Source organism: Triturus cristatus, chromosome 5_2, assembly GCF_964204655.1.
Source record: "Triturus cristatus chromosome 5_2, aTriCri1.1, whole genome shotgun sequence".
Lineage (NCBI taxonomy): Eukaryota > Metazoa > Chordata > Amphibia > Caudata > Salamandridae > Triturus > Triturus cristatus.
Genome location: NC_140588.1, coordinates 404,164,148 through 404,188,918, shown reverse-complemented (window position 1 = coordinate 404,188,918; position 24,771 = coordinate 404,164,148). Strand labels below are relative to the sequence as shown.

Sequence of the window (24,771 nt, the reverse complement as noted above, 5' to 3'; positions counted from 1 at the left end):
CCTTCTTGCGTTGTGAATCTCGCCCGGAGGTTTATTTTCCATGCTCGCGATCGCGAACAAGGAAAAAGTCTCGCCAGGATGTCATTTTGCTTGCTCGCGGTCGCCAACTTGACGTTGAGGACCGCGAGCAAGCAAAAAATGACCGCAGCACTACGCAACACTACGCTACGCGTGTTCGCACTGTGCTACGTGCAGTTCGCGTAGTGCGAAGTAGCGCGAACTTCGCAAACTACGCGAGCGTAGCGTAGTGCTTCGCCCAGGCCTACTATATAAGTGCTTGGGACGAACCCAAAGCAAAATGGCCCCCAGAACTTGCGAGAGTACGTCAGAACAGAAGCAACTTGATTTCTCTGACGGCACTCAGCTAGAGCTCACCGAGCCCAAAACCTGACCGTGCTCAGGGGGAGACACACGCCGGCTCAAGGCACATGGTAGACTCAGACATGCTCGCACTCACCGTTCTTAGAGGGAGGCATGTGCTATCTCAAGGCATATGTGGCATATTCAGAAAATGCTGCAGAGCCTGATAACAGACATGCCGGCACCATAGCTCTGAAGCGGGGCAATTAAATTTAACAAATTGAGCTAACAGAGCATACTACGATAAATCTTTTTAAAAAATGTTAAACTGCTAAAACAAGTACAAATAAATCTTGCACTAGTTTGACATACAATTATATACATAAACTATAATTACCATAGAAATGCTAAACATCCACACAAGCTTATGTTGTCGTTCCCATAAATTGGATACCTCTAACACATGACATAATCTTTAATTACACCAAATAAGTCTCAAATATAGAGAGATAAAAAGTGCTACTTATCTGTCTCAGAAGCAGCATTTAAAAGAGGAATATCATTCCAGAAAGGGCCTACTTATGTGTTCTTTAAAGTGCTGCAGGAGTGGCATTAAACAGATTTATGCATAATGATAGCCTCCGGTTTTGTAATGAAATCTATGCATTTTGTAAATGTGCCTCACATACTGAGTTTAGGAATAGTGGTAATTTGTACAATTTTGAATTTGGGGTTGCCCATACTATTATGTGCTTCAGAAGGCATGTTCCAAAATATGCACATTGGCTAAAGTTTGGAGAGAAATGAATTTCATAATAATTGATAATATTTCACTACTCTGTGTTCCCACACTTCTCACACTGCCCTACTTTAATTAGTGTCATCTGATAAATGGCATAGTTGGCTAGAGTCTTTATAAGTTTCTGCAGATTGAGTTGGGCATCAAGTGTAGTATTTTTGCACTAACTGTACTTGCCTGGTACAATTGAGAATGGCAGTGGAATCAAGCCATTTTTTAGAGGAGTGGAACTGAGTTGATATGAGACCAGTAAGAATTCAGGGTTTGAGGGGTTCAATTTCAGCTGGTGGATGTTGATTCATGATTGAATGCTGGCAAGTGTTGAGTTTGCTAGGGAGATAGCAGAAGGAGAAGAAATCGTAGGGTAAAGCTCTTTCTGATAATGTAACCCAGAGGTTGGAGAGTGCAGGAGCCAAGACAAAGCCTGGAGGAACTCCATGCTGGCGGGAGGAAGGGGTAAAAAATGAGTGCTTGATCCAGTGTCTTTGTAAATGGTCAATAAAAAGAGATGTGATAGTTATAGTCTCAGCCAATGTGCTTGTGTTTATCTCTACCTGAAATGGGTGTTGAGTTACTATTACAAATTTGTGTTGCATTTTCGGGAAACACAGAAGGTATGGCACATCATTTGTTTTATGCCCTTTGCTCTATCTGATGCCATGTAATATGTGAAGTCAGATGTGACGTAATTTGGCAGGTAGGGAGCAGTTATTGTTTTCAAATATTTAATTATGTAATTTGTTCAATGCTCATGATACACACAGGCAAACACTAACCAGACCTCAGTAGCTTTTCCAGCAATGCCAAGAGGGCATAGTCTGGAGGAATAACCTGCAGGCACTTTAGCTATGCTCCCCTGTACGTATGTGCTTAGTACCAAAACCATATAGACAGTGACCAGGCCCTAAGGGCACTAGCTACAGGGTCCAGTAGAATGCTTGAAGTGGCCACAAGCCATGCCCTGCTTGTACTGGGTACAGGGTGTAGCATGCAACCATGTCCTGTGCTCAGTATGTATACCCACAGTATTCATAGGGCTCTGCATATTGTAGAGTTTGACCCTCTCAGGGTAGCGAAGCAGAGCAGTCCAAAGCCTGAAGACGGCTGAAATGCCAGAAACCGGTCCTAGGAAGCTTGTTTCCGGTCCAGGGAAGGCATGGCTTGGCAGTTCGGGCTGGACTGTTCCCATGAGGCACAGGGTCAGACTGATTTGCATATGGCCATGTCTGAACTGGGATGGCAGAGTGGGCTAAAGAACGGTGATGGATCAAACCCAGATCTGTTGACTGGGTGTGAGTGTTTGATTGGTTCTGATGCTCCGTCCATCACCACCCCCTTTTGTACCGCTTCAGTCCAAAGCCTACTCAGGGGAAGCAGTGTGGGCTAGTAATCACCGTTTTCAGGCACGCATTAATAACACTCAATAAATGATTGTCCAGTCAGTGCCTGTTCTTTAAGAAAAGTACATTCATTACACACACACTATTAAATAGTATGCAATAATTTAGAAATATGTATAGAGGCAGCTGGAAAATAGCGTCAATGACATTACATAATCACCTTTGTACCCCTAAAGGGGTCATGCAAACATTTAAGGTAAGTCTAATGGGTTGGTCAAAGGTTCAAAAGCAGCAAACCACAATGTAAAGACATTATTATGTAGATAAATGCAATCATCAATTATAATAATCAGGTGTAAATGCACTTATTAATGTTAATAAAACGTATACACTTAGATCAGTATTCCCTGTCAACATTATTATATCAATAAAGCATTTAAAATTAGCAAAACATGTGTCTGTGTACATTTTACAAACCTTCCCACCATGAAAACACAATCATAAAAACAGCCCCTAGAAGGAATCACATTACATGCAACCACAGACTTAGGGCTAGATGTACGGCGCCCAAAATAGCGCCTCGCAAATTACGATTCTTTTGCGAGGCGCTATTTTGGATGTACAACGGGGTGTAACACACTGTTGGCGATTCCCAATGGGGTCACATCATTTGTACAGATATCTTTTTAAACTTGCAGATTTGATTTTCTTGAATAGGGCACACCCCATTTCGATACGTCACTGTTCTTTGTAGGTCAAAGGAAAGCAAAACTACACTCTAAGGCTGTTCTATGCCTTTGTGTATAATAAAGTGTCACTACAGACAAAACAGTAAATCACACTGACTTTCCCTTTTAGTGTACACTAACATTATGAGGCCTACCCCAGGTTAATATCTGTGTCAGGCTACCTGTGTGCAGTTACCGGACTGCACACAACAGTAGTCTCACATGCACAGTCCATACAATTGTGCACACATGTACAAATGTGTTCACAAGAATGCATTTCGGGCTAAAACAAAATAGTGCAAAAAATACAAAGGCCACAAACAGCAGCTGCCTTCATTCTGGTTGTTTACGATGTACCTGGGCACTCCTGCTAAATTTTGCCGTTAACAGCACATAACTACGTGGCCTGTAGTAATAGAATAATTTCTGGAATTTTTTTTAACAGGCATAATGCGGAATTACTAAAATTACACAAGATATTGCCGGCCTACTTATAACTATTTAAAGTGTGCTATACGAATGTGAAGACCAGATTCAGAGAATGTATGTCTAAAGATAGAAGTGGAAAGTGTTTGCATCCCAAAGTGAAATCATACACTATTATTAAAGATAAAAGAAGGGTACTAAGAGCAACAAAGCCTTCAGAAATTAATAAAACATTAAAAACTACAACATTTAGCATTTTTTAAACCTGCATCGGAAAATGTAATTCTAGGTATCTACTGAGCCAGCAAATTAGTTTATTTGTGGAAATTTAGCACAAGGGCTTCCACTGTATGGAGCAACAGGAGGCCTTGGAATGGCCTAATGTTTGTTCAATAGTCACTGAAAGAGCAGTGGAAAAAACACAAAGGGCCTCATTATGATGGCAGTGGGACCAATACCGACACCCCATCAGTGGTAGTCCCACCACCATCGGTGACCGCGTTCCCGACCGCCTCATCGTGATGGAGGGTGGTTCTTTGGTGGTCGGAGAGACTGACTGACACAGATCCGACGGGCTCAAAGAGCCCATCGAATAGTTGGAGGTGCTGTAATACCTACAATTGTGGCGGTGCCTGCCCGCACCACTGTAGGTATTACAATATTCCTTTCCGCCGGCCCATTCATGGCGGTGAATCCGCTATGGAAAGGCTGGCGGAAAGGGACATTGGAGGCCCGTAGCGGGCCCCCTTAACTCCTGGGCCTCAGCTTTGGTGTTTGGGGGCACCTATGGTGCCCTCCTACATATCCCTGCACCATGTGGCAGGCACATAGTGCAGGGATATGCCTGATGTATATTATTTGTACTGCGGCTTGTGCTGCAGCCCGCAGCCGCCGCCGCAATCCAAATTATACACATTGCGACTGCCTTCAAGGCCAGTCGCATTGTAACTCCTATGGTGGGACCGCCGACAGCAAGTCGGGCGATCTCATCCCCGATATGGTGGAAGTCAGACTAAAGTCTGACCGCCATCATAATGAGGCGCATAGTTCTAACTTTCATCTTTCCTAGCCCTGCAAATGAAAGAAAATATTACAGACCAAGGATAACATGTTTTGAAAGTTAGTACATTTTATAGGACTATTATGGCATAAAAGACAATTCAAATGGCTGCAGTAACCTAATTCAAAATACAAAATGTTTTCCCACCTGTGAGTCGTCGATGTATACAAATATTTTCTGGCTAACTCATTCTTCGACTTTTCTGCTGCAGCCTTAGGTGAACACTTTATAATGAAACAAGAGCAAAATTAGGAAAGCACACTGCCCAAAACTTTATTATTTACAGCAACATAATTTCGAAATCCTCTACTATAAAAAACATAAACATCTCTCGTTCTCTCAATTAGAAATATAACCATAAATGTCATCTTACCAGTGCTGTGGGTTTGAAAGGGAATACTTTTGAGTAGCTTAAATAGTTCACCCTAGCACCAAAATGTCAAGGAATGAGCATAAACTCAATCTGCAATTTAATCACAGTAACTCCTTTCTATATTGAAGGCATGTCTGCCTAATGCCCTAACAGGGGTTACAAAGGGAGGTGGGCAGAAACCTCACACTTGGTACCTGGGAGGTACTCTCCCCTGCCACTGGGATGCTGCTCACATCATGACAGTGCTCACATTGTGAATATGCCCAGTAACTCTTCTCCATTATCTCTAGGCCGGCTGCTGTTGTTCTGCCCTCCAGCTGCTTCGTCTGAACAGAAACATTGACAGAAATAATGGGTGTGGCTTGTACTGACAACACATATCAACCCGATTGACTTTTTCAAATCTTGTTTTGTTGGTATTAGTTTATTTAGTTCTTCCAAAGTGAAGACAAATAGGAGTGTCACAGTGCTTATCATAATGTTTTTGGAAGAACGAATGCATCAAAGAAATATAATCAAAGGAAAGCTGTAACTTCATAAAAAAAAGGTGCAATTTAGAGTAGGCATAACTATTCATGTTAACTACATGGAAAAACCTGACTGAAGCAGTTGTTTCACTGCATGTGAATGTACACTGGGAATTTTTCCATAGTGGTGCAGGTTAAACAATTTACAATGACGCAACAGAGGTGGAGAACGTTTTTAATTCTACGTGAAGAATAACAGTGTCAAATAGCAGTAACAAAGACTATGGGGCTGATTAGGATGGCCGGCGGACTAGCGTAGGCCCGCCACCCTATCGGAAACAGGACTGCCTGACAAGCTGTCGGTGGGTCCAATATGGGCATTATGATGCGACCGCAACCACGGCGGTTGCAATGCCTATATTTTGCATTGCTACTGGTGCTGCGGGCTGCAGCACAAGCGCAGTTCAAAATAGGGACACCTGACATACCCCTGCACTACATAACAGGCACCATGGGGTGCCTGCCACATGGTGCACACTTCCCATATCGGAGGCTCAGGGTGGAAGGGGGTCCTGCTACGGGCCCCCAAAGTCCCTTTCTGCCTGCCTTTTCATGGCGGGTTAACCTCAATTGAAAGTCAAACAGAAAGGGACATTGTAATGCCTATGGTGGTGCCTGGCAGGCACTGCCACCATGGTAGGGAGTACAAGTCCCCCCGCCGCAAGGAGACCTTCGGATACATGTTGGTCGGTCTAGCCTACTGCCAACCATCCGCCCGCCATTAAAATATGGCGGGCAGATAAGATGGTTCCGATAGCGGTGGGACTGCCACCGACTGGCTAGCTGTCATTTGCAATGAGAAAGATTTGAGATCAGTGCCACTGCTGAAAATGAGAGTTAAAAAGCATGATGGTTTATTAAAGGGCCCATCCGGAGAAAGATGCCCCAATATATTTCAAAACTAAACATCATGAAAGGAAAATTCTGCAATGCCTGTTGTTGTTGGTGACTGTTTGCCATGAAGAGCTAAGCGAGGAGGACTGTTTCTTCTGCAGAGTGGCACAGTTAAGTGCAAGCGTATGTATACATAGATCTGCTATAGAACATCGTGTTGATGGTACTTTTCTCAGCATGGGAGCATGGGGGAGAGAACTCATTAACAATGTCAATCAATTCAGTAGCTGTTCTTCTAGGCCCATAACGATCACAGACTACAAAATAAGTTTAGTTAATGTATTACTGTCACGGGGCCAGGGTTCTGAGGGAGGGACTGGAATCGACAAGGGACTGGTGGGAGGTACAAGATGTCAATGCGCCTCTTCTTTCCCCACGACAGGAGGACTGGTCATATCCCTCCCAAGTTACCTGTGGGGTGACAGCAGAAATGAGACATGGCCCCTTTAATTGGAACACTGTTGTCGAGGACTACGCCTCCAGAGATGACGTCACGGTCAACGGACCAACAAGAGAGGACGAGATCCGGAAGAGGGTGTGTCCCGACACCGGAGGACGGGAGGAGCGAGAGGCTGTAAACGTGGAGAGGGAAGGAGAATGGAAGCTGACGAGAAGGACGCCGGGCAGAGGGGCGACCGTGGAATGTGTGAAGACTTCGGGAGAGCCAGGAGGCTATCAGGAACACAGGTATGAGAGCGGTTCGCAAGCTGGGTAGGGAGGCGGGAGAGACCTGACGATTAAAATTGCCAGCTCTCTACCGGTCCTTGTGTTGGTGAATTCCTCACCACTGCACTTACACTACTCAGTCTAGAAGTGCGTCACTTACTTGGGGTTGTTCCTTCACTCCCCTTCCCTGCCGCACAAGCATTCACAAGCACTCACCCATACTTTCTTTGTTTTTTTGGGCTCCCGAGAAACACCTATACGCCAGTCCTAATCTGCGGTCCTGGAACACCGGAGGGAGGACACCCAGAGGTCACCAAGGGAAGAGCCAGAAGACCAGGAACCAAGAAAGAGACTTTGCTGTCGTATTATTTCCATTCTATATTGGCTTCACTGAGGAGACGGGTGCTCCATAAAATAAAGCCCTTAATAAGTCTCTCTGTTGTCCTGCCCATTCGTTTGGACCCGCTAACAATTACAAAGCCAAAAACAACTGGACATTCCGACACCTAAAGATGAGGGTGTAAAAATACATTAGGACCAATACAAAACCAAATCTACAAATAAGGTTAAGGCAGTGCAACATGCACAAGACATCTAACTTCGAACAAGAGTCGAAGTTCCCCTATATCGCAGGATGATGAAAATAAATCATTAATCTGTCCCTACACTAACACTAACGTGACATCGCTAATTAAGCATACGGCGGAGCAGGATCGGTTAAGGTGTTAGCGTATGGAGTCTTCCTCAGAAGTCTCTCCACTTCAGTTGGGTCAAGTAGCATGAAGCTACTGAGATAGAGCTTGTTCTAAGATTCTCTCTCTCTAAAGGCAGAGAAGAAGTGGGGCTCTTTCCTTACTTACAATACTTCAGATATCTCAGGTGTCTTCCCATGATTCATTTCAGGTCACGTCATCCCATCAGGCCACATTCTGATAAGTAGTTTTCCATGGGACGACAGATCATTCCCAAACTGTAGCATAAGTTCCTTGACTCCCAGGCCCTCTCTGGTGAGAAAGTACAATAGTTCTCCTTATCAGTATTAGCTCCCAAAGTATCCTTTTCTATCCTTGCCTAACTCCTAAAACAAAGACATTATTCTAACTAACAGAGGGCGCTTCTTCAACCTGCAAAATAAACATGAGAAAGAATATGCACATGGAATTTGACTACTAATTCAAATGCCAGAGCTTCCAGGGAAAATGCTTTTCAGTCCTACAAATTCAGCTAACATTAGAGAAAAGAACATGAACTTTACAAAATTATAAAGAAATTAAGACATATACAGTTAATATTTTCATCTACATGTAAAACGACACAATTAATAAGCACATTCAATAATAAAATGATTGTCAGTTGCACACCAGTGCTTTCCTGTTAGTGTTTTCTGCTGGTTACATTTGATTTTCAACAGAATTCTTCACATAATCAACATTTTGGCCTACACACATCACATTCATGTTATTACATTACAAGATCCTAACACTTAGATTAACACGACAAAAGATTATATGCGGATGCGATCTACGTGTGTGATTATAATGCACCCCTGCAAAAAAAATTGATTTTGCACTACATCACATACATTGTCAAATCAAGAATGCAAAAATGAATCAATAACAAAAGTTGCTCACTAGCGTTACCATCATATTAAGAGTGACCTTGAAGAATAAAAAAACACAGACGTACTCCAATCAATCCTAATTATTAAAATGTTATGGCAATATAAAACTTGCTTTTGGCAAAATTAGGATATAGTTTAGACATTTCTTTTAGTGATCCAACACTGCCACCATGTGGAAAACATTTAAGTGTGCATTTTTTCTACACAGCCATTACAGGATATCGTCAAACCTCTCTTTCCTGATCTAATGTTAGTTTAGATCTGTGATAGGCTAATGACTGGAAAGAACCAAGCAGCAGAGAAATGGTCAGAAAGCATACCTATAGAACCCATTACTAAAACTCCTCACCGACAAACATGGCTCTTTGTTAGAAGCTTCGGCGGTCTGCTCTTCTACGGGACTCCAGTCTGCAAAGTTACTTGTATGTATATTCCTGTTATATGAGACTCAAATGGTACATAGAATGCGTGGTTGTGTGTATTAGGGATAGAAGAACTGGGACTTAGTATATATCGTTTTATTAAAGCTTCCACTTTGAAAGGAATATTTGGCTATCAATTTTGCCACTATCGACCGCTTTACACTTTAATAAACAGGCACAGGCAAAGCCTTACAAGTATAGTCTTTTTGACAAACTGGTGCGAAAGTTGGTTCCTTAACATCTTACATTTAAAAAGTAACCATTGCTTATAATTTTAATACAAAAAAAAATGTGCTTCTAAGCAGGCACATTTACTTAGAACATGTATGGAAATCATTTTTAGTTTTAATGCATATCACAGGTGCAAACAAAAGTTTCTATTGTTTATGAATTACCTAAAATAAAAACAGAGATTAAACACAATTGCTTGGTTAAAAATGAAAAAGGTAAATAATGGAACAGAAAAAAACACTGAAAAGGTAGTTTTTTAAGTCAACTGGGTTCATTCAGACAGAGATCGACGTAGAGGAATCACGACTCTGAAGGCAAATGCGCGACTCTACACAATCGCATGCATTATCCCCTATTCGCCAGGAAACGTGTCTCGCATCCTCGCGTTGCCTAGTGTCCAATTTATTTGCAAACACAGCCCTGTGACTTGTTCTTCACACTCTCAGTAAGAGCAAAAAAATGTCTGGATTGCCTATGATTCTTAGGCACTGGTAATTACTCTGCGTCGCATTTAAGTTCAGAGGGGGATATTCCAAAGGAAGTGGCGGAGAGAGGCGTTAGCGCTGCGTCTAACAACATAGCGCCAACGCAGGCACCCTTGCACCAGAGTGCAAGGGTGTCTGTGTGCAGGGGAGGGTTGTTTATGTGTAGGAAGGTGTCCCTTCCTGCACATAAACAATCCTAAATGCAATTCTCTCACTTTCATGTGTGCTGCTTTATACACTTTGCTTTTACCATGTGTGCTGCACAAGACAGCACATGGAAAAAGTAAAAAAGAGGAGAAATAAAGCATTTCAGCTCGTTTCACCTGTTTACGACCAGGATTTTCCTGGTCTTAATTTTGGTGCTGCCTCCTATTTACGCTGCACTTGTAAATAGGGGGCAGCGTCAAAATCAATGGATGTTGCGGTGGAACGCCCACCGCAACACCCATTACCCTCCCCTTTCACACTAAATACAGCGTGAAAGGGTGCCTTATTCACAAGGCAGCGTTAAGCCACGTTAAGTGGCTTAACACTGCCTTGTGAATAAGGCGAGGCCCGTATCGCCATCACAATGTCACTGAAAGTTGCGTTGTGGTGGTGATAGGGGTTTGTGAATATACCCCAGAGTTTTTCATTTTTTTTGGCAACCGTGCCATCTCAGACAGAGACCATCCATATGCAAATCAGCCTTGGTCCTGCTCTAACAAGTACAGTCAGCTCAAACCTGTAGACTTGTCCCCTCTGAAGAGGAACCTCAGACCAGTTTTTGCCTATTTGAGCATCCTCAGAATCGTGCAGCTTGACCCGAGGCACAGTGAGCAGGGACCCAGGTCTGAGCATACCCATCATACTTGGTGCGTTCCACTGTGGAAAACAAGAACGTCATCGGTAGGTTCCTGGCCATCCTGCCATTAACTCATTTTCCAAGTTACTATCAGCTGGCAGAGCAGAAAGAGCTGCAAGGACCCAACCATGCCCCATAGCTGCATTCTAGTTGTGGCCTCCTGCAGAGTGGGGCTGGTTTGAATAGTTTTACCTTGGCTGATACTGCTTTTCAGTTTAGCCCTGCGTATGCCGGTATTACTGTCACTATGTCCTTAGCACTGTTCATTTCGGCAATCCCCCCGCCACATTATTCCTTCTTTATTGCCCCTTGCCATGTCCTCCACGAGACACGCACACGGCCCACAGTTTTCTGCTTCTGTCATCTTCATGCCCGAGGCAATGCCTCTCTCTATCTAATTGGCAGTAGTGGCTAGCATGCATTTAGAAAGGTGGGTGGGTGGTTCGAAAATACAAAAATAGCACTTACCTTCAAGATTTGCTGCACAACGTCCTCCTCTCCTTGAAGCTCCATCCCAGGAAACTGCACTACCCAATCCTGGCGCTGCTCTCACAGCATGAGACAAGCATCAGGATTGGTTCTATCAGCGCTCACAAGAGCACTGGAGTCCAGTGCTTTCTCTAACCCAGCTGAGTTAGTGAAGTTTAAAACGTGCATGTCTGGATGTCTTGCATTTTTTAAGCAAGCTCGCTGCTGCCACTCAGCTGCAATTGCCCCGCCCCGTCCTGGCACTTGGTTCAGGACAGGTTGGTGAAAAATAAAATGGTAATAAATAAACTTTATCACCATTTTATTTTTCAACTCTGGGGCTTTTCGGGGCATTTTTTTAGCAGGTGATGCTCCTCCGCAGTCATGGAGGAGCCGCCCCTGTTAACTGTTAAATGCCAAACGCAGTCACATACTCACAGACTATGCACACTCTCTCAGTATCCTAACAGATACATGCTAACTAATTGACTCACACTCTCGCACACTCACATACTGTTAGATTTTGGGGTCTCTAGTTGGCAGAGGTAGGTAGCTTTGACCAAATAGGGGCCCTTGCGTCTAGTCATGGTAAGGGGGTACACTTCTAAAATAACCCCTGCTCACCCCCTTGGTAGCTTGGCACAAGCAGACAGGCTTATTTCAGAGGCAGTGTGTAAAGCATTTGTGAACACATACAGTAATACAGTGACAACACTACAGATGGACACCACACAGGTAGTATTATAAAAAAATAAGTATCTTTATATAGACTTAACACAAGACCACAAACGACATAAATCCACAATACTGTACTTTAAACATGGTACAAATAGCTTAGTTCTCTTTAGATGGTAAATGCGACACGTTCAATGTGCCTTTGGATGCGTAACGCGATACAAACAAAAGAGTTGCAGGGAAGGTGATGCGTCGGTTCCTTACACGCAAGAACGGTGATGTGTCGGTTCCTTGCTTCGGGGAAGGTGATGCGTCGGTTCCCTACTGCTGCTTAGGGGGCGGTGATGGGTCGGTTTCTTACTGCGCTTCTGTGGCGATGCGACTAGCAACGCCGCGATGCGATGACGACCCGGTGCAATAAACAAAAATGGCGTCTTTTTGATGTTGCGTCAAAGAAGGGGTGATGTGTGCACGCCCGACGGCCGTGCGGCGACTCGGTGAATCTTCTTGAGCCGCAACTGGCCCTGCGACACGTTTCTCTGGTGATGCGACGGCATCTGCTGCGACGGCGACACTCTTCTCCACTGATGCGGGGTGCTTCGGCAGTGCGATGGCGACAGCGGCAGCACGCTTCCTCAGCGATGCAACGGCAGCTGCTGTGGCAGTGCCACGCTTCTCCGGTGATGCAACGGCGTCTGCTGCGATGACGACACTCTTCTCCGGTGATGCGAGGCGCTTCCGCGATGCGATGGTGACAACACGCTTCCTCAGCGATGCGATGACAACTGCTGCAGCGGCGACACACTTCTTCGTCTTGAGATGCGCTTCCAGCTCCCAGCGACACGCAGTCTCTCAGAAGGCCCAGCTCAACAGCAGGCATTTCAGATTTCCAGCAAGTGAACTCAGGGGAGCTGGTTGGTGAAGTCTTGTATCCCTGAGACTTCAAGCTCTAATTCAAGCCCTTGGAGATCTTCATACACGTTGATGAAAGTAGCACAAAGTCCTTTCTCCTTTCTTTGGCAATCAGGTAGCCACTGCAGGCCAATCCTCAAACAGCACACATCATAGGGATAGTCTCCTCCTGCAGTCTCTCTCTCTGGTTCCTCTCCTCAACAAAGGTTCTTCTTGTTTCCCAGAAGTGATCTAAAGTCTTGGGGTCTGGGCCCCAGTATTTATACCCATATTCTTTTTGTTCTCTGAAGGCAGAGAGGCCTTTGCCGAGTCCAAACCAGTTCTGGTCAGTCTTGGAGCACTTTGTTTACAGGACTCTTTCTTTCCTTTGACAGTGTGGGCCATGGACATCAGACGCACCACAGGAGGTGGAGCCAGCATTGTGGAAGGTAGGCACAGCCCTATTCAGATCCCAGGTGCAACTCCTCCCACCACTCTACATGCAGATCTCTCTATTCAGCCTTGTGCTGACTCACCCTGTCTCCTGGAATCCCCCAGCCCCTGTCACTCAAACTCCAGACAAGGAATACACAACCTAGCAGAGGCAGGCTTGGATAGTTAAGCAAGAAAATACCTACTTTCTAAAAGTGGTATTTTCAAACACAGAATGTTAAAACCAACTTTACTAAAATATGTTTTTTATCATTCTGAGTTCAGGCATATCAAACTCGAATTTTCACCATGTTCACTGGGTCAGTTAGGATTATAAGGTGTTATAATCAAACTGCCCATTCTGGCCTATGGGGAATAGGTAGCCTTGCAATAGTGAAAAACGAAAATGGCTGTAATTCACTATTAGGACATGCCACACACATCAGGTCATGTCCTACCTTTTACTTACAATGCACCCTGGCCTTGGTCCTACCTTAGGGGTGTCTGATATGAAGAGAAGGGAAGGTTTAGGGACTGGCAAGTGGGTGCACTTGGCCAGTCAACATGGCAGTACCAGACTGCACATAGGCTCTGCAATGGCAGGCCTGAGACACACTTTACAGGCTGCTTTGGTGGGTGGTACAACCAGTACTGCAAGCCCACCAGCAGCATTTGATTTACAAGCCCTGGGCACACGCAGTGCACTGTACTATGGTCTGACAAGTAAACCAAATAAGACAATCATGGAGTCCCTAATCCATACATCAATTTACTATAGGGAGCACTTGCACTGTGGCACTGATTAGCAGTGGCACAGTGCCCAAAGCATCTAAAACCAGCAAAAACATATGAGGCAACAGCAAAAAATGGAAGGGAGACCCACGCCAATGGTGCCAGGTCTAACACATACATACACAATTTCACACCACATAGTGTGTGTGAGCAAGTTGAGTAAGAGGGGTGCAAAATATGAGGGGAAGATACAAAACACACTCCTATTCATACATTTTAATTTATTCTAACATGCTAAGTAACTTACATACTCAGTGAGTGAGCTCAAAAACTCCTGCATTCACTTAGTGAAGTGAGTGAATTAAGTGAATGAGTAAGAAATGTTAGTCAAGGATGTGAGCCACAGGAGGTGAGACACAAGAGACCCTTGACCTTCCCTGGTAGGTCGCTCCCCCCCCCCCGCTGCAGCTCGGCCTGCACCCCCGCTGTCTCTACTGCCACCGCTGCAGTCAAGGCCCTCCACCACCCGCAGGCTTCCACCTGCGCCTCATCCCTGGTGGCCAGTAGTGGCCTTAGGTTTGTATCCGCTTGTTGTGTGTGCCTGTAACTGTCTGCCCGCTCCTCTTCTATGCCCCCCTGACCCCCGCTCGCCGCTTTGCTTCTGTGCCCCCTTTTATTCTGTACCCCTCGCCAACTTCTGTGCCTCTGTTTATTTTGTACCCCTGTTCTGACCTCTGTGCCTTCTGTGACTTCTGTGCCCCCGTTTATTTTGTACCCCTTGTGCTGACTTCTGTGGCTCCTTCTTGAGTCCGTGCCCCATGCCTGTCTCCTTTCCCCCGTCCCCGCTGCTGCTTCCCCTGCGGCCCGCCCCCTCCGCGCCCATTCGCTCCACCCGACACTCGCCTCCCGCCTCCCATCTGCTTCTCCCTCCCCACCTCCCCATATATGGCAGCCGCTGCACGGTGAGGAGAGCGACCCTTGACCTTCCCTGGTAGGTCGCTCCCCCCGCTGCAGCTCCGCCTGCACCCCCGCTGTCTCTACTGCTGCCGCTGTAGTCGAGGCCCTCCACCACCCGCAGGCTTCCACCTGCGCCTCATCCCTGGTAGCCAGTGGTGGCCTTAGGTTTGTATCCGCTTGTTGTGTGTGCCTGTAACTGTCTGCCCGCTCCTCCTCTGTTCCCCCCTACCCCCCGCTCGCTGCTTTGCTTCTGTGCCCCCTTTTATTCTGTACCCCTCGCCAACTTCTGTGTGTCCGTTTATTTTGTACCCCTGTGCTGACCTCTGTGCCTTCTGTGACATATGTGCCCCCATTTATTTTGTACCCCTGTGCTGACCTCTGTACCTTCTGTGACTTCTGTGCCCCCGTTTATTTTGTACCCCTTGTGCTGACTTCTGTGTCCCCTTCTTGAGTCCGTGCCCCATGCCTGTCTCCTTCCCCGCCGCTGCTTCACCTGCGGCTTGCCCCCTCCGTGCCCATTCGCTCCACCCGACACTCGCCTCCCAGCTGCTCCTCCCTCCCCACCTCCCCATATATGGTGGCCACTGTGCGGCCGCACCGCTGCCGCGCCGAAGACACGCCTAAGGCAAGCCCGTCTGCGCCCGTCTGCGCCTGGACTGCGCCCAGTGCCAGAACCCCTGGCCGCCGCACCAGCCACGAAGACCACCTCCGCTACGGCACCAACACCCTCGTCGCTCTCAACCCAGGAAGGACCCACACCTGTTGCAGGGCCGCCCCGAAGGACACCCACGGTCCCTTCACCTGCCGGAACTGCAGCTTCTCCTGCCTCGAAAGCGCTGAGACGCCTGCCACGACGGAACCCAACCAGCTTAGATGCATCCTGATCAACACCCGTTCCGCATTCAAACACGCCGTTGAACTCTGGGACCTACTCGACACCGCATCACCGGACGTCGCCTTCCTGACCGAGACCTGGATGAACGAAGCTTCCTCGCCAGACATCGCCATAGCCATCCCAGACGGGTACAAGATAACCCGCAGAGACCGCACCAACAGGGCCGGAGGAGGAATCGTCATCGTCCACAAAAACACCATCAGGGTCTCAACAAACACCAACAACACCCTCAGCACCGCCGAACACATGCACTTCCAGATCCACACGGACCCCAAAACCACCCTAAGAGGCACCCTCGTCTACAGACCGCCAGGACCCAGGCCTCAATTCTGCGACTCCATCGCCGACCTCATCAGCACGCACGCACTGACCTCCACCGACCACATCCTCCTCGGAGACCTGAACTATCACCTGGAGAACAACCACGACAACAACTCCTCCACCCTGATCGACAACCTCGCCAACCTCGGACTGAAACAGCTCGTCAAGACGCCGACCAATATCGCCGGCCACACACTAGATGCCATCTTCTCCTCAAGCCCCCGTGTTACCTTCAGCCACGCCTCCGAACTCACCTGGACAGACCACCACTGCATCCACTTCTCCTTCTGAAAACCCCTCACACACCACCGCACCCTACAGACCCCCCCCGCCGCTGCTGGGGCAAAGTCACTGAAGAACAACTACAGACAAGCCTCGCACTCAACCCTCCAACTAACCCCACCAATCCCGATGAGGGTGCACTCACCCTCGAACACTGGATGAATGACTGCGCCAACACCGTAGCCCCACTGAAACAACACACCAACAGAGACACCAGCAAAAGAGTCAGCTGGCTCACCCCAGAACTCCTTGCCTCAAAACGCACCTGCCAGAAATTGGAGAACATATGGCACAGCGACAAAGAGGCAAGACAGCCGCGCTGCCCACAAATACGCCATCCGTAACCACCACCACCTCATCAGGACCGCCAAAAGGACCTCCTTCACAGACCGCCTTGACAACAACGCACACAACAGCAAGGAGCTCTTTACCATCGTTAAGGAACTCTCCAACCCCAGCTCCAGTGCCAACGACATCCCGCCATCGCAAGCCCTGTGCGACTCCCTCACCACCTTCTTTCACCGGAAAATCACCGACATCCATGACAGTTTCAAACCTCGGACAACCCCTGCAGACCTCGCCGCACCGGAACCACCGCACCTCACCGCCCACGACACCCTGACAACCTGGTCCAACGTGAGCATCGATGACACAATCAAGACCATGGGCACAATCCACTCCGGATCCCCGTCCGACCCTCTCCCGCACCACATCTTCAACAAAGCCAGCAACTCCATCGCACCGCACCTGCACAAAATCATCAACCTCTCCTTCGAGACCGCCACCTTCCCTGAGAACTGGAAGCACGCGGAGATCAACGCCCTAATGAAGAAACCCAAGGCGGATCCGAGCGACCTCAAGAACTTCCGACCCATCTTCCTGCTTCCGTTCCCAGCAAAGGTCATTGAGAAGATAGTTAACACCCAGCTCACCCGTAACCTTGAAGACAACAACACCCTGGACCCGTCCCAATCAGGATTCCGCAGCAACCACAGCACCGAGACTGCCCTAATCGCCGCCACAGACGACATCAGGATCCTTCTTGACAACGGCGAGACGGCGGCCCTCATCCTCCTGGATCTCTCCGCCGCCTTCAACACCGTCTGCCACCGCACACTACGCACGCGACTCCAAGACTCAGGGATCGGGAGAAGGCCTTGGACTGGACCACCTCCTTCCTCTCCGGCAGAACTCAGAGAGTCCGCCTCCCCCCGTTCCGGTCCGAAGCCTCCGAGATCATCTGCGGCGTCCCCCAAGGATCTTCCCTCAGCCCGACGCTGTTCAACGTCTACATGGCACTACTAGCACGCATCGCCCAACAGCACGACCTCAACATCATCTCCTACGCTGACGACACGCAGCTGATCCTCTCCCACACCAAGGACCCTCTCACCGCCAAATCCAACCTCCACCAGGGAATGAAGGTAATCGCCGACTGGATGAAGGAAAGCTGACTTAAGCTGAACTCAGACAAGATGGAGATCCTCATCCTCGGGTCCAACCCCTCAGCATGGAGCGACTCATGGTGGCCCGCAGCACTGGGGACCCCCCCAACCCCCACCGACCATGCACGCAACCTGGGAATCATCCTCGACTCAAAACTCACCATGACCAAACAAGTCAATGCAGTCTCCTCCTCCTGCTTCAACACCCTCCGCATGATCTACAGATGGATCCCAACAAACACGAGGAAAACAGTCACCCAGGCCCTAGTCAGCAGCAGACTCGACTACGGAAACGCCCTCTACGCCGGAGCCTCATCCAAGCTCATCAACAGACTGCAGAGAATCCAGAACGCCTCTGCACGTCTGATCCTCGACGTCCTGCGCCGCGACCACATCACCCCCCACCTGAGGAACATGCACTGGCTCCCCGTCGACAGGAGGATCTCCTTCAAACTCCTGACCCATGCACACAAGGCACTCCACAAGACCGGACCAGCCTAGCTCAACAATCGACTCTCCTTCTACGTACCCAACAGGAAACTCCTCTCTGCTGACCACACCATGGCCACGGTCCCACGCATTCGTAGAACAACTTCCGGAGGCAGGTCCTTCTCCCACCGCGCCGCCAGGACCTGGAACACCCTCCCCCTCTACCTACGATAAACCGAAGACCTGCTGACCTTCAGGAGACAACTCAAGACCTGGCTCTTTGACCAGCAGCCCCCCCCCTCCTCCCCAGCGCCTTGAAACCCTTACGGGTATGTAGTGCGCTTTACAAATTACTTGATTGATTGATTGATTTTTACTTTTTCATCCTCCCAACCACCTGAGAAAGTGGATGGCTAAGGAATAAACAACAATGAATGAATCAATCTGTGTTTGTTAAGCGCAACTACTCACCCATAAGGGTCTCAAGGCGCTGGAGCCGAGTGGGTGCAGGTTCCAGTCCATCAAGGAGAGGGTCTGTCAAAGAGCCAGGTTTTGAGGTTTCTCGCAAAGATGGGGAGCGATATTGTCTGTCTGAGGTGGAGCGGAGGGGCGTTCCAGGCTCTGGCCGCGAGGAAGAAGAAGGAGCGGCCTCCGGATCTGGTCTTTCTGGTGCGGGGGACCATGGTGTAGGAGAGCTGGGCTGATCGTAGTGTCCTTTGGAGTGCGTGGAATTTGAGACGACTGTTCAGGTATGCTGATCCAGTGTCGTGGAGGGCCTTGTGTGCGTGGGTGAGAATCTTGAAGGTGATTCTAGCCTCAATGGGAAGCCAGTGGAGTATGCGCAGGTGCTGGGAGATGTGGCAGTGTCTTGGCAGGTTGAGGACTAGCCTTGCGGCGGCGTTTTGGATGTTTTGTAGCTTGCGGGTGAGGTTTTTGTTTATTCTGGCGTAAAGTGCGTTGCCGTAGTCGAGTCTGCTGGTGACGAGGGCGTGAGTGACGGTCTTTCTATGCTCAAGGGGGATCCATTTGAAGGTCTTACGTAGGAGGTGGAGGGTGTGGAAGCAGGAGGATGCGACGGAGGTGATCTGGCGGTCCATTTTGAGCTCGGAGTCCAGGATGATTCCAAGGTTGTGTGCGTGGTCCATGGGGGTGGGTGAGTTTCCGAGGGCGGGGGGCCACCAGGTGTCGTTCCAGGTGTCGGGGTTTGGGCCCATGATGAGTACTTCTGTTTTGTCTGTGTTGAGTTGTAGGCAGCTGCTTTTCATCCATTTGGTGACAGCTCCCATGCCTTCTTGAAAGTTGAGTCTGGCGGTGTTGGGTTCGTTGGATAAGGAGAGGATGAGTTGGGTGTCGCCTGCGTATGACACAATGTTGAGTCCGTAGGTCCTGACGATGGGGGTGAGCGGAGCCATGTAGACGTTGAAGAGCGTGGGGCTGAGGGAGGACCCTGGGGGACTCTGCAGGTGGTTGGTGTAGGGTCTGAGAGGAAAGGGGGGAATATGACCGGCTGCGTTCTGCCGGAGAGAAAGGAGTGGATCCAGTCGAGGGCCTTCTCCCGGATTCCTGCATTGTGGAGTCTGCGTATTAGGGTGCAGTGAGAGACTGTGTTGAATGCCGCTGAGAGGTCGAGGAGAATGAGGGCTACTGTTTCTCCTCTGTCCAGTAGGGAGCGGATGTCATATGTTGCGGCAAGGAGGGCGGTTTCTGTGCAGTGTTTTTTTCTGAAGCCAGATTGGGAGGAGTTGAGGGTGTTGTGCTCTTCGATGAAGTTGGCGAGTTGGCTGTTGATGGCTTTCTCAATGACTTTCGCTGGGAACGGGAGCCGGGAGATGGGTCTGTAGTTCTCGAAGTCGGTGGGGTCTGCCGAGGGCTTCTTCAGGAGGGGTTTGATCTTGGCGTGTTTCCAGTCGTTGGGGAACGAGGCGTTCATCAGGGAGCAGTTGATGGTGTGGTGGAGCATGGGTGCGATGGTGTCAGCGGCTCTGTTCAAGATGTGGTGGGGGTAGGGGTCCATGGGGGCCCTGGAGTGGATTGACTTCAGTGTGCCTTCGGTGGTGAGGGCTTTCCAGTTGTCAATCGTTGGCTTCAGGGTTTCAGGGTGGTTGGTGAGGGTTCAGTGTGTTGGTTGTCTTTGTTGAAGTTGTCGTAGATGTTCTTGATTTTGTGGTAGAAGAAGGTGCTGAGTTTGTTGCAGAGGGAGGGATGTCAGTATACTCGCTGGTGGGTTGGGCGAACTCCTTGATGATGCTGAAGAGTTCTTTGCTGTTGTGCGCGTGTGTAGAGATTCTGTCTTCAATCGCTTTTTTTCTCGTTTTTCTGATGAGTTGGTGGTGGACGTTGGTGACGGCTCTGAAGTCGTTGTGGGCCTCTGTGGATTTGGAGTTCCTCCAGGCCTTTTCGAGGCACTGGCACGTGCGTCTGGACTTTCGAAGTTCTGTGATAACCCATCTGGCTTTCTTGGCATGAGTGTTGTTGTTTTTTTTGAGGGGGGCTATGGTGTTGGCGCTGTCAGAGATCCAACTGTGCAGGGTTCGGGCAGCAGTGTTGGGGTCGTCGTCTCTCACGATGGTTGGGGTGGAGCTGCTGAGTGAGGAGGTGAGCTGGTTGTCTATAATTTTGGTCCAGTTTCTTCGTGGGAGCAGGTGCTGGTGCCTGTAGATGGTGGGTGTTCTGAAGGTAAAGTGGACACATCGGTGGTCTGTCCATGGGAGTTCGGTGATGTGGCTGAAAGTGATGGAGTTTCCTGTTGTGAAGAGGGGGTCGAGGGTGTGTCCTGCTGAGTGCGTGGGTTCAGTCACGAGCTGGCGAAGTCCAATGTTGTGGAGGTTGTCCAAAAGGGATGTGGTGTTGGGGTCCAGTTGGTTGTCGAGGTGGAAGTTGAGGTTTCCCAGCAGGGTGTAGTTGGTGGATGCGATGGCATGCGGGGAGAAGATGTCCGTGATGGAGTTGGCGAATGGTCCGCGAGGTCCAGGGGGTTGGTAGATGAGGTTTCCCCGGAGGGTGGTGGTAGGGCTGGCCAGTATCTTGAAGTGAAGATGTTCCATCAGGTCTGTGGGCTCGTCGGGGAGCGTGCTCAGGCAGGGGGAGGATTTGTGGACGATGACATTTCCCCCTACCGGCCGGTCCTTTCTGGAGATCTTGTATCCTTGGGGAATGGCGATGTCTGGTCCCGAGATGGTGTTGGTCAGCGCCTTGAGACCCTCACGGGTTCCCTGATTGATTGATTGATTGATTGATTGATTGATTGATTGATTGATTGATTGATTGATTGATTGATTGATTGATTGATTGATTGATTGATTGGTCCAGGTTTCGGTGAAGAATGCTACATCGGAAGTGGTGCTGTCGAGGAGGTCCCAGATTTTGGTGGCGTGTTTGTGGAGTGATCGGACTTTGAGGTGGATGCATTGCAGGGTCTTCCGTTGAGGTGTGTTCTTGCGGGCAGGTTGTGCTGGCTCAGTTTTCCTGGCGGTGCTGTAAGTATGCTGGCAGTGGTGACAGCTGAAGAGTCCGTGGGTGTCGGCTGGTGATGCTAGCTTGGAGTTGTTGTTGCGGCCTGGGTTGAGGCCCTGGAGTGCCACTGGGTCATAGCGTTGGAGGTGCGGAGATCCAGGGTTCCTGGCGCTGGTCGCGGTCAGGTCACGGAGAGGCACAGGCGGGCTTGCCTTTGGCGCACCAGCAGCACGCAAGAGGCGCATTAAGTAGGGGTAGGGGAGGGTTGGACAGCTGGGAGGCGGGAAGGGGAACTGGAACGGGCTGGTCGCGCTGGGGGGGAGGGGCCGCGGGGCAGGAGCGGCAGCAGCGGCAGGAAAAACAGGGGAAAGGAGGCCAAAAGAGCGAGGAAAAGTGAAATAAAGAGAAAAAGTGCAAAAAGAATAAAGGGTGAAATGGAGCAGAAAGCAGAGAAAAAGTGATGAAAAGACTGAAGGGTGAAGAAGCTAGAGGGTGACACGGAGAAGAAGGAGAGGATGAAGGGGGCAGAAAGCAGAATGCGGAGCAAGAGAAGGAGTCAGCGGCCACTGGACCACCAGGGATGAGGCGCAGGTATAACTTGCGGGTGGAAGAGGCCCTTGAACACCAGCACTACGGGAGGCCAGGGGCTCACAGAGGGCCTCACTTAATGGTGGAGCTGCATGGGTGGGAGAGCAGTTTCACTGACAGTGAGTCAGTGGTCTTGCAAGTGATGTCTGCCAATAACAATAACACAGCAAAGTCGATAATTTGCAAATATTATGACTATAAGGCAGGTGGTGGATTGAGAGAAGAGATAAATTAGAAAGGGTGACTACTACACTGAACAGTCAAAGACTTGGAGATCTTCAGTGAACCAACTATAAAAAAAACAAATGAGTAGAAGGGAGCTGTTCTATTGTGATATTCTTTGCTTAAGCTACTGGCTGCCCGACTTATGATGGTTGAAAGAAGGCTAGAAAACTAGGCCACCACTCACATCGAAAAAGGTCCTGTAGTGTACACTGAATACAGAAGACCTGAAGAGACACACTTTGCAAAAGTTGACTTTACAAATGTCTGCTTATTTCTACTATCTGTCATCTTCAGTGGGTAAGTTTGCACATTCAGGGTGACACACTAGTGTTCTAGGAGGGTGACTCAATAGTGTTCTATCTGTCTGCCTGACAATGAGTATTGAAAGCAAGCCAGTGCACAATCATGCCTAACTGTCAAATCCTCTGTTTTAAACTTATTTCCTGTTGCTTAAAATTGTGCGTCATTTTGGGGCATTGTGACGTATTGGATTTAGGTATCACCAATGTGATAATTTGCAATGTTACACCACTGTGATGGTGTTTTAATCTTCAAAAGCTTAAACTTTTTCTATAAGAGTGACACACTTTACAAAAGTCCTTCTGTTATTTCTACTATTATCCATCTTGGGCAGGGGTGTTTGCACATGCTGGGCGACAAACTAGTGTGATATGTGTCGCCCTGACAAGTAGTACTCAAAATGAAGAGGTCCTAGCCTGTACCCTGCCCGCTGCACATCATGCTGCTCTACAATTTCCAGACAATATTAAGCAAGCAAAAGGTTTATATGTTGCACCAGTTTATAACTTAGTTCTGTTTAGCACAAAAACATTTGTGTTGCTTTGAAACAACTGTAACTCTTCTCCGAGAAATCTAAATCATTAACCCATCTTTTCCCGCTTGCACCCACACCAAACAATGAAAGACTTTACATAACATGCATGTCTAATACTTATTCTTTAAATATGATTAGGCTGTGGGGTTTTAGGTTTAAACCTACAATAACTGATAAAACCCCACTGAAAGAGAAAAATTCCTCACCAGTGAAAACATATAAACACTGAAAAAACACCTGCACAACCACAAACTAAATGCCATTCAAAGAAAGGAAAAAGAGAGTGAAAGAGTCATTTTTTTGTCTTCCTGAATGGGCCAGTACAATGTAACTTCGTTATACAAGCTAGCAGTAAGAAGACTGGGCTAACATTATTCTGCTTGAGTTTTGTTGTTTAGGGATGCCACTAAAATATTGTTTTTTCTTTTTGCTTTTTTCAGTTTTGTGGTCTTTGGTCTAAAAGTGCTGGGCCCGATTCACAGAACAAACTTAAGACTAAACCCTAAACTTAGTACCATTCTGGTATTCACAGAATGCACCTAGTACTTCTGGTATTCACAGAGTGAACCTACTACTTTTGCTATTCACAGAATGAACTTAGGACTTTTGCTATTCACAGAATCCATTTACGACCACTAAACTTACGTCCGCACTCGGGCTGGAATTTCCGGCTCCGGAGCGGAATTTCCGGGTCCGGAACGGTAAGTCCGCTCGCGGGCCGGATAGTTCGCCTCCGGGCCGGAAAGTCCGCATACGGGCCGAAAATTCCGGCCTCGGGCCAGAAATTCCGCTCTCGGGCCGGAAAATCAGAATTGGGAGCAGACTACATTAACTGTGGCCATTGATCATTTGAGCCAAGGGTAAACACCTGTCCAAGTCCCTGCCATCCCCCACCATGCATCAGCTGACGCACTCCAGCCAATCCCAGCCAATAGCTCCAGTTAGCCATCATGTTGCTAGTGCCTACCATCCCCCACCATGATCCAGCTGAAGCCAATTAACACTCATTGACCAGCAGCAAAAAACATTTAAAAGCAGCACACAGTGAAGGAACAGGTTTGGCCACACAGAGTTTGTATTTGCATGCTGACACCGGCTAAGAAAAATGGACCTCCTGAAGAGAAAGAGGAACTACACAGCAGAGGAGACCACCATGCTTCTGGAGTTCATTGTCAGGCACCACAAACGCCTCTATGGACTCCCACCCTACTGCACCAGTGGGACACAGAAGGCAGCCCTGTGGCAGCAATTATCCACTGCTGTCACAGCATTGGGGGAGGAGAGGCGCACTGTCCAGGACCTAAAAAAAAATGGCAGGATGAGCGGCTGAGGGTAAAGGAGAAATACTCCCGGATTGAATTACAACGGATCCTCCCAGCCGCATACTCTGGACCACGCATCCGCCTCACCCCACTGGAGGAGGATAT

General features: G+C 48.4%; 1 protein-coding gene across 1 annotated transcript in view; it reads right to left on the bottom strand.

Annotated features, from left to right (window-relative positions):
* Positions 1–24,771, bottom strand: part of SPMIP7 (sperm microtubule inner protein 7) — a 262,293-nt gene that overhangs the window by 127,225 nt on the left and 110,297 nt on the right. Inside the window, exon 3 of the mRNA XM_085606619.1 lies at positions 4,801–4,877. Coding sequence (XP_085462745.1) covers positions 4,801–4,877 — 77 coding nt within the window. The remainder of the gene's footprint in view (positions 1–4,800; positions 4,878–24,771) is intronic.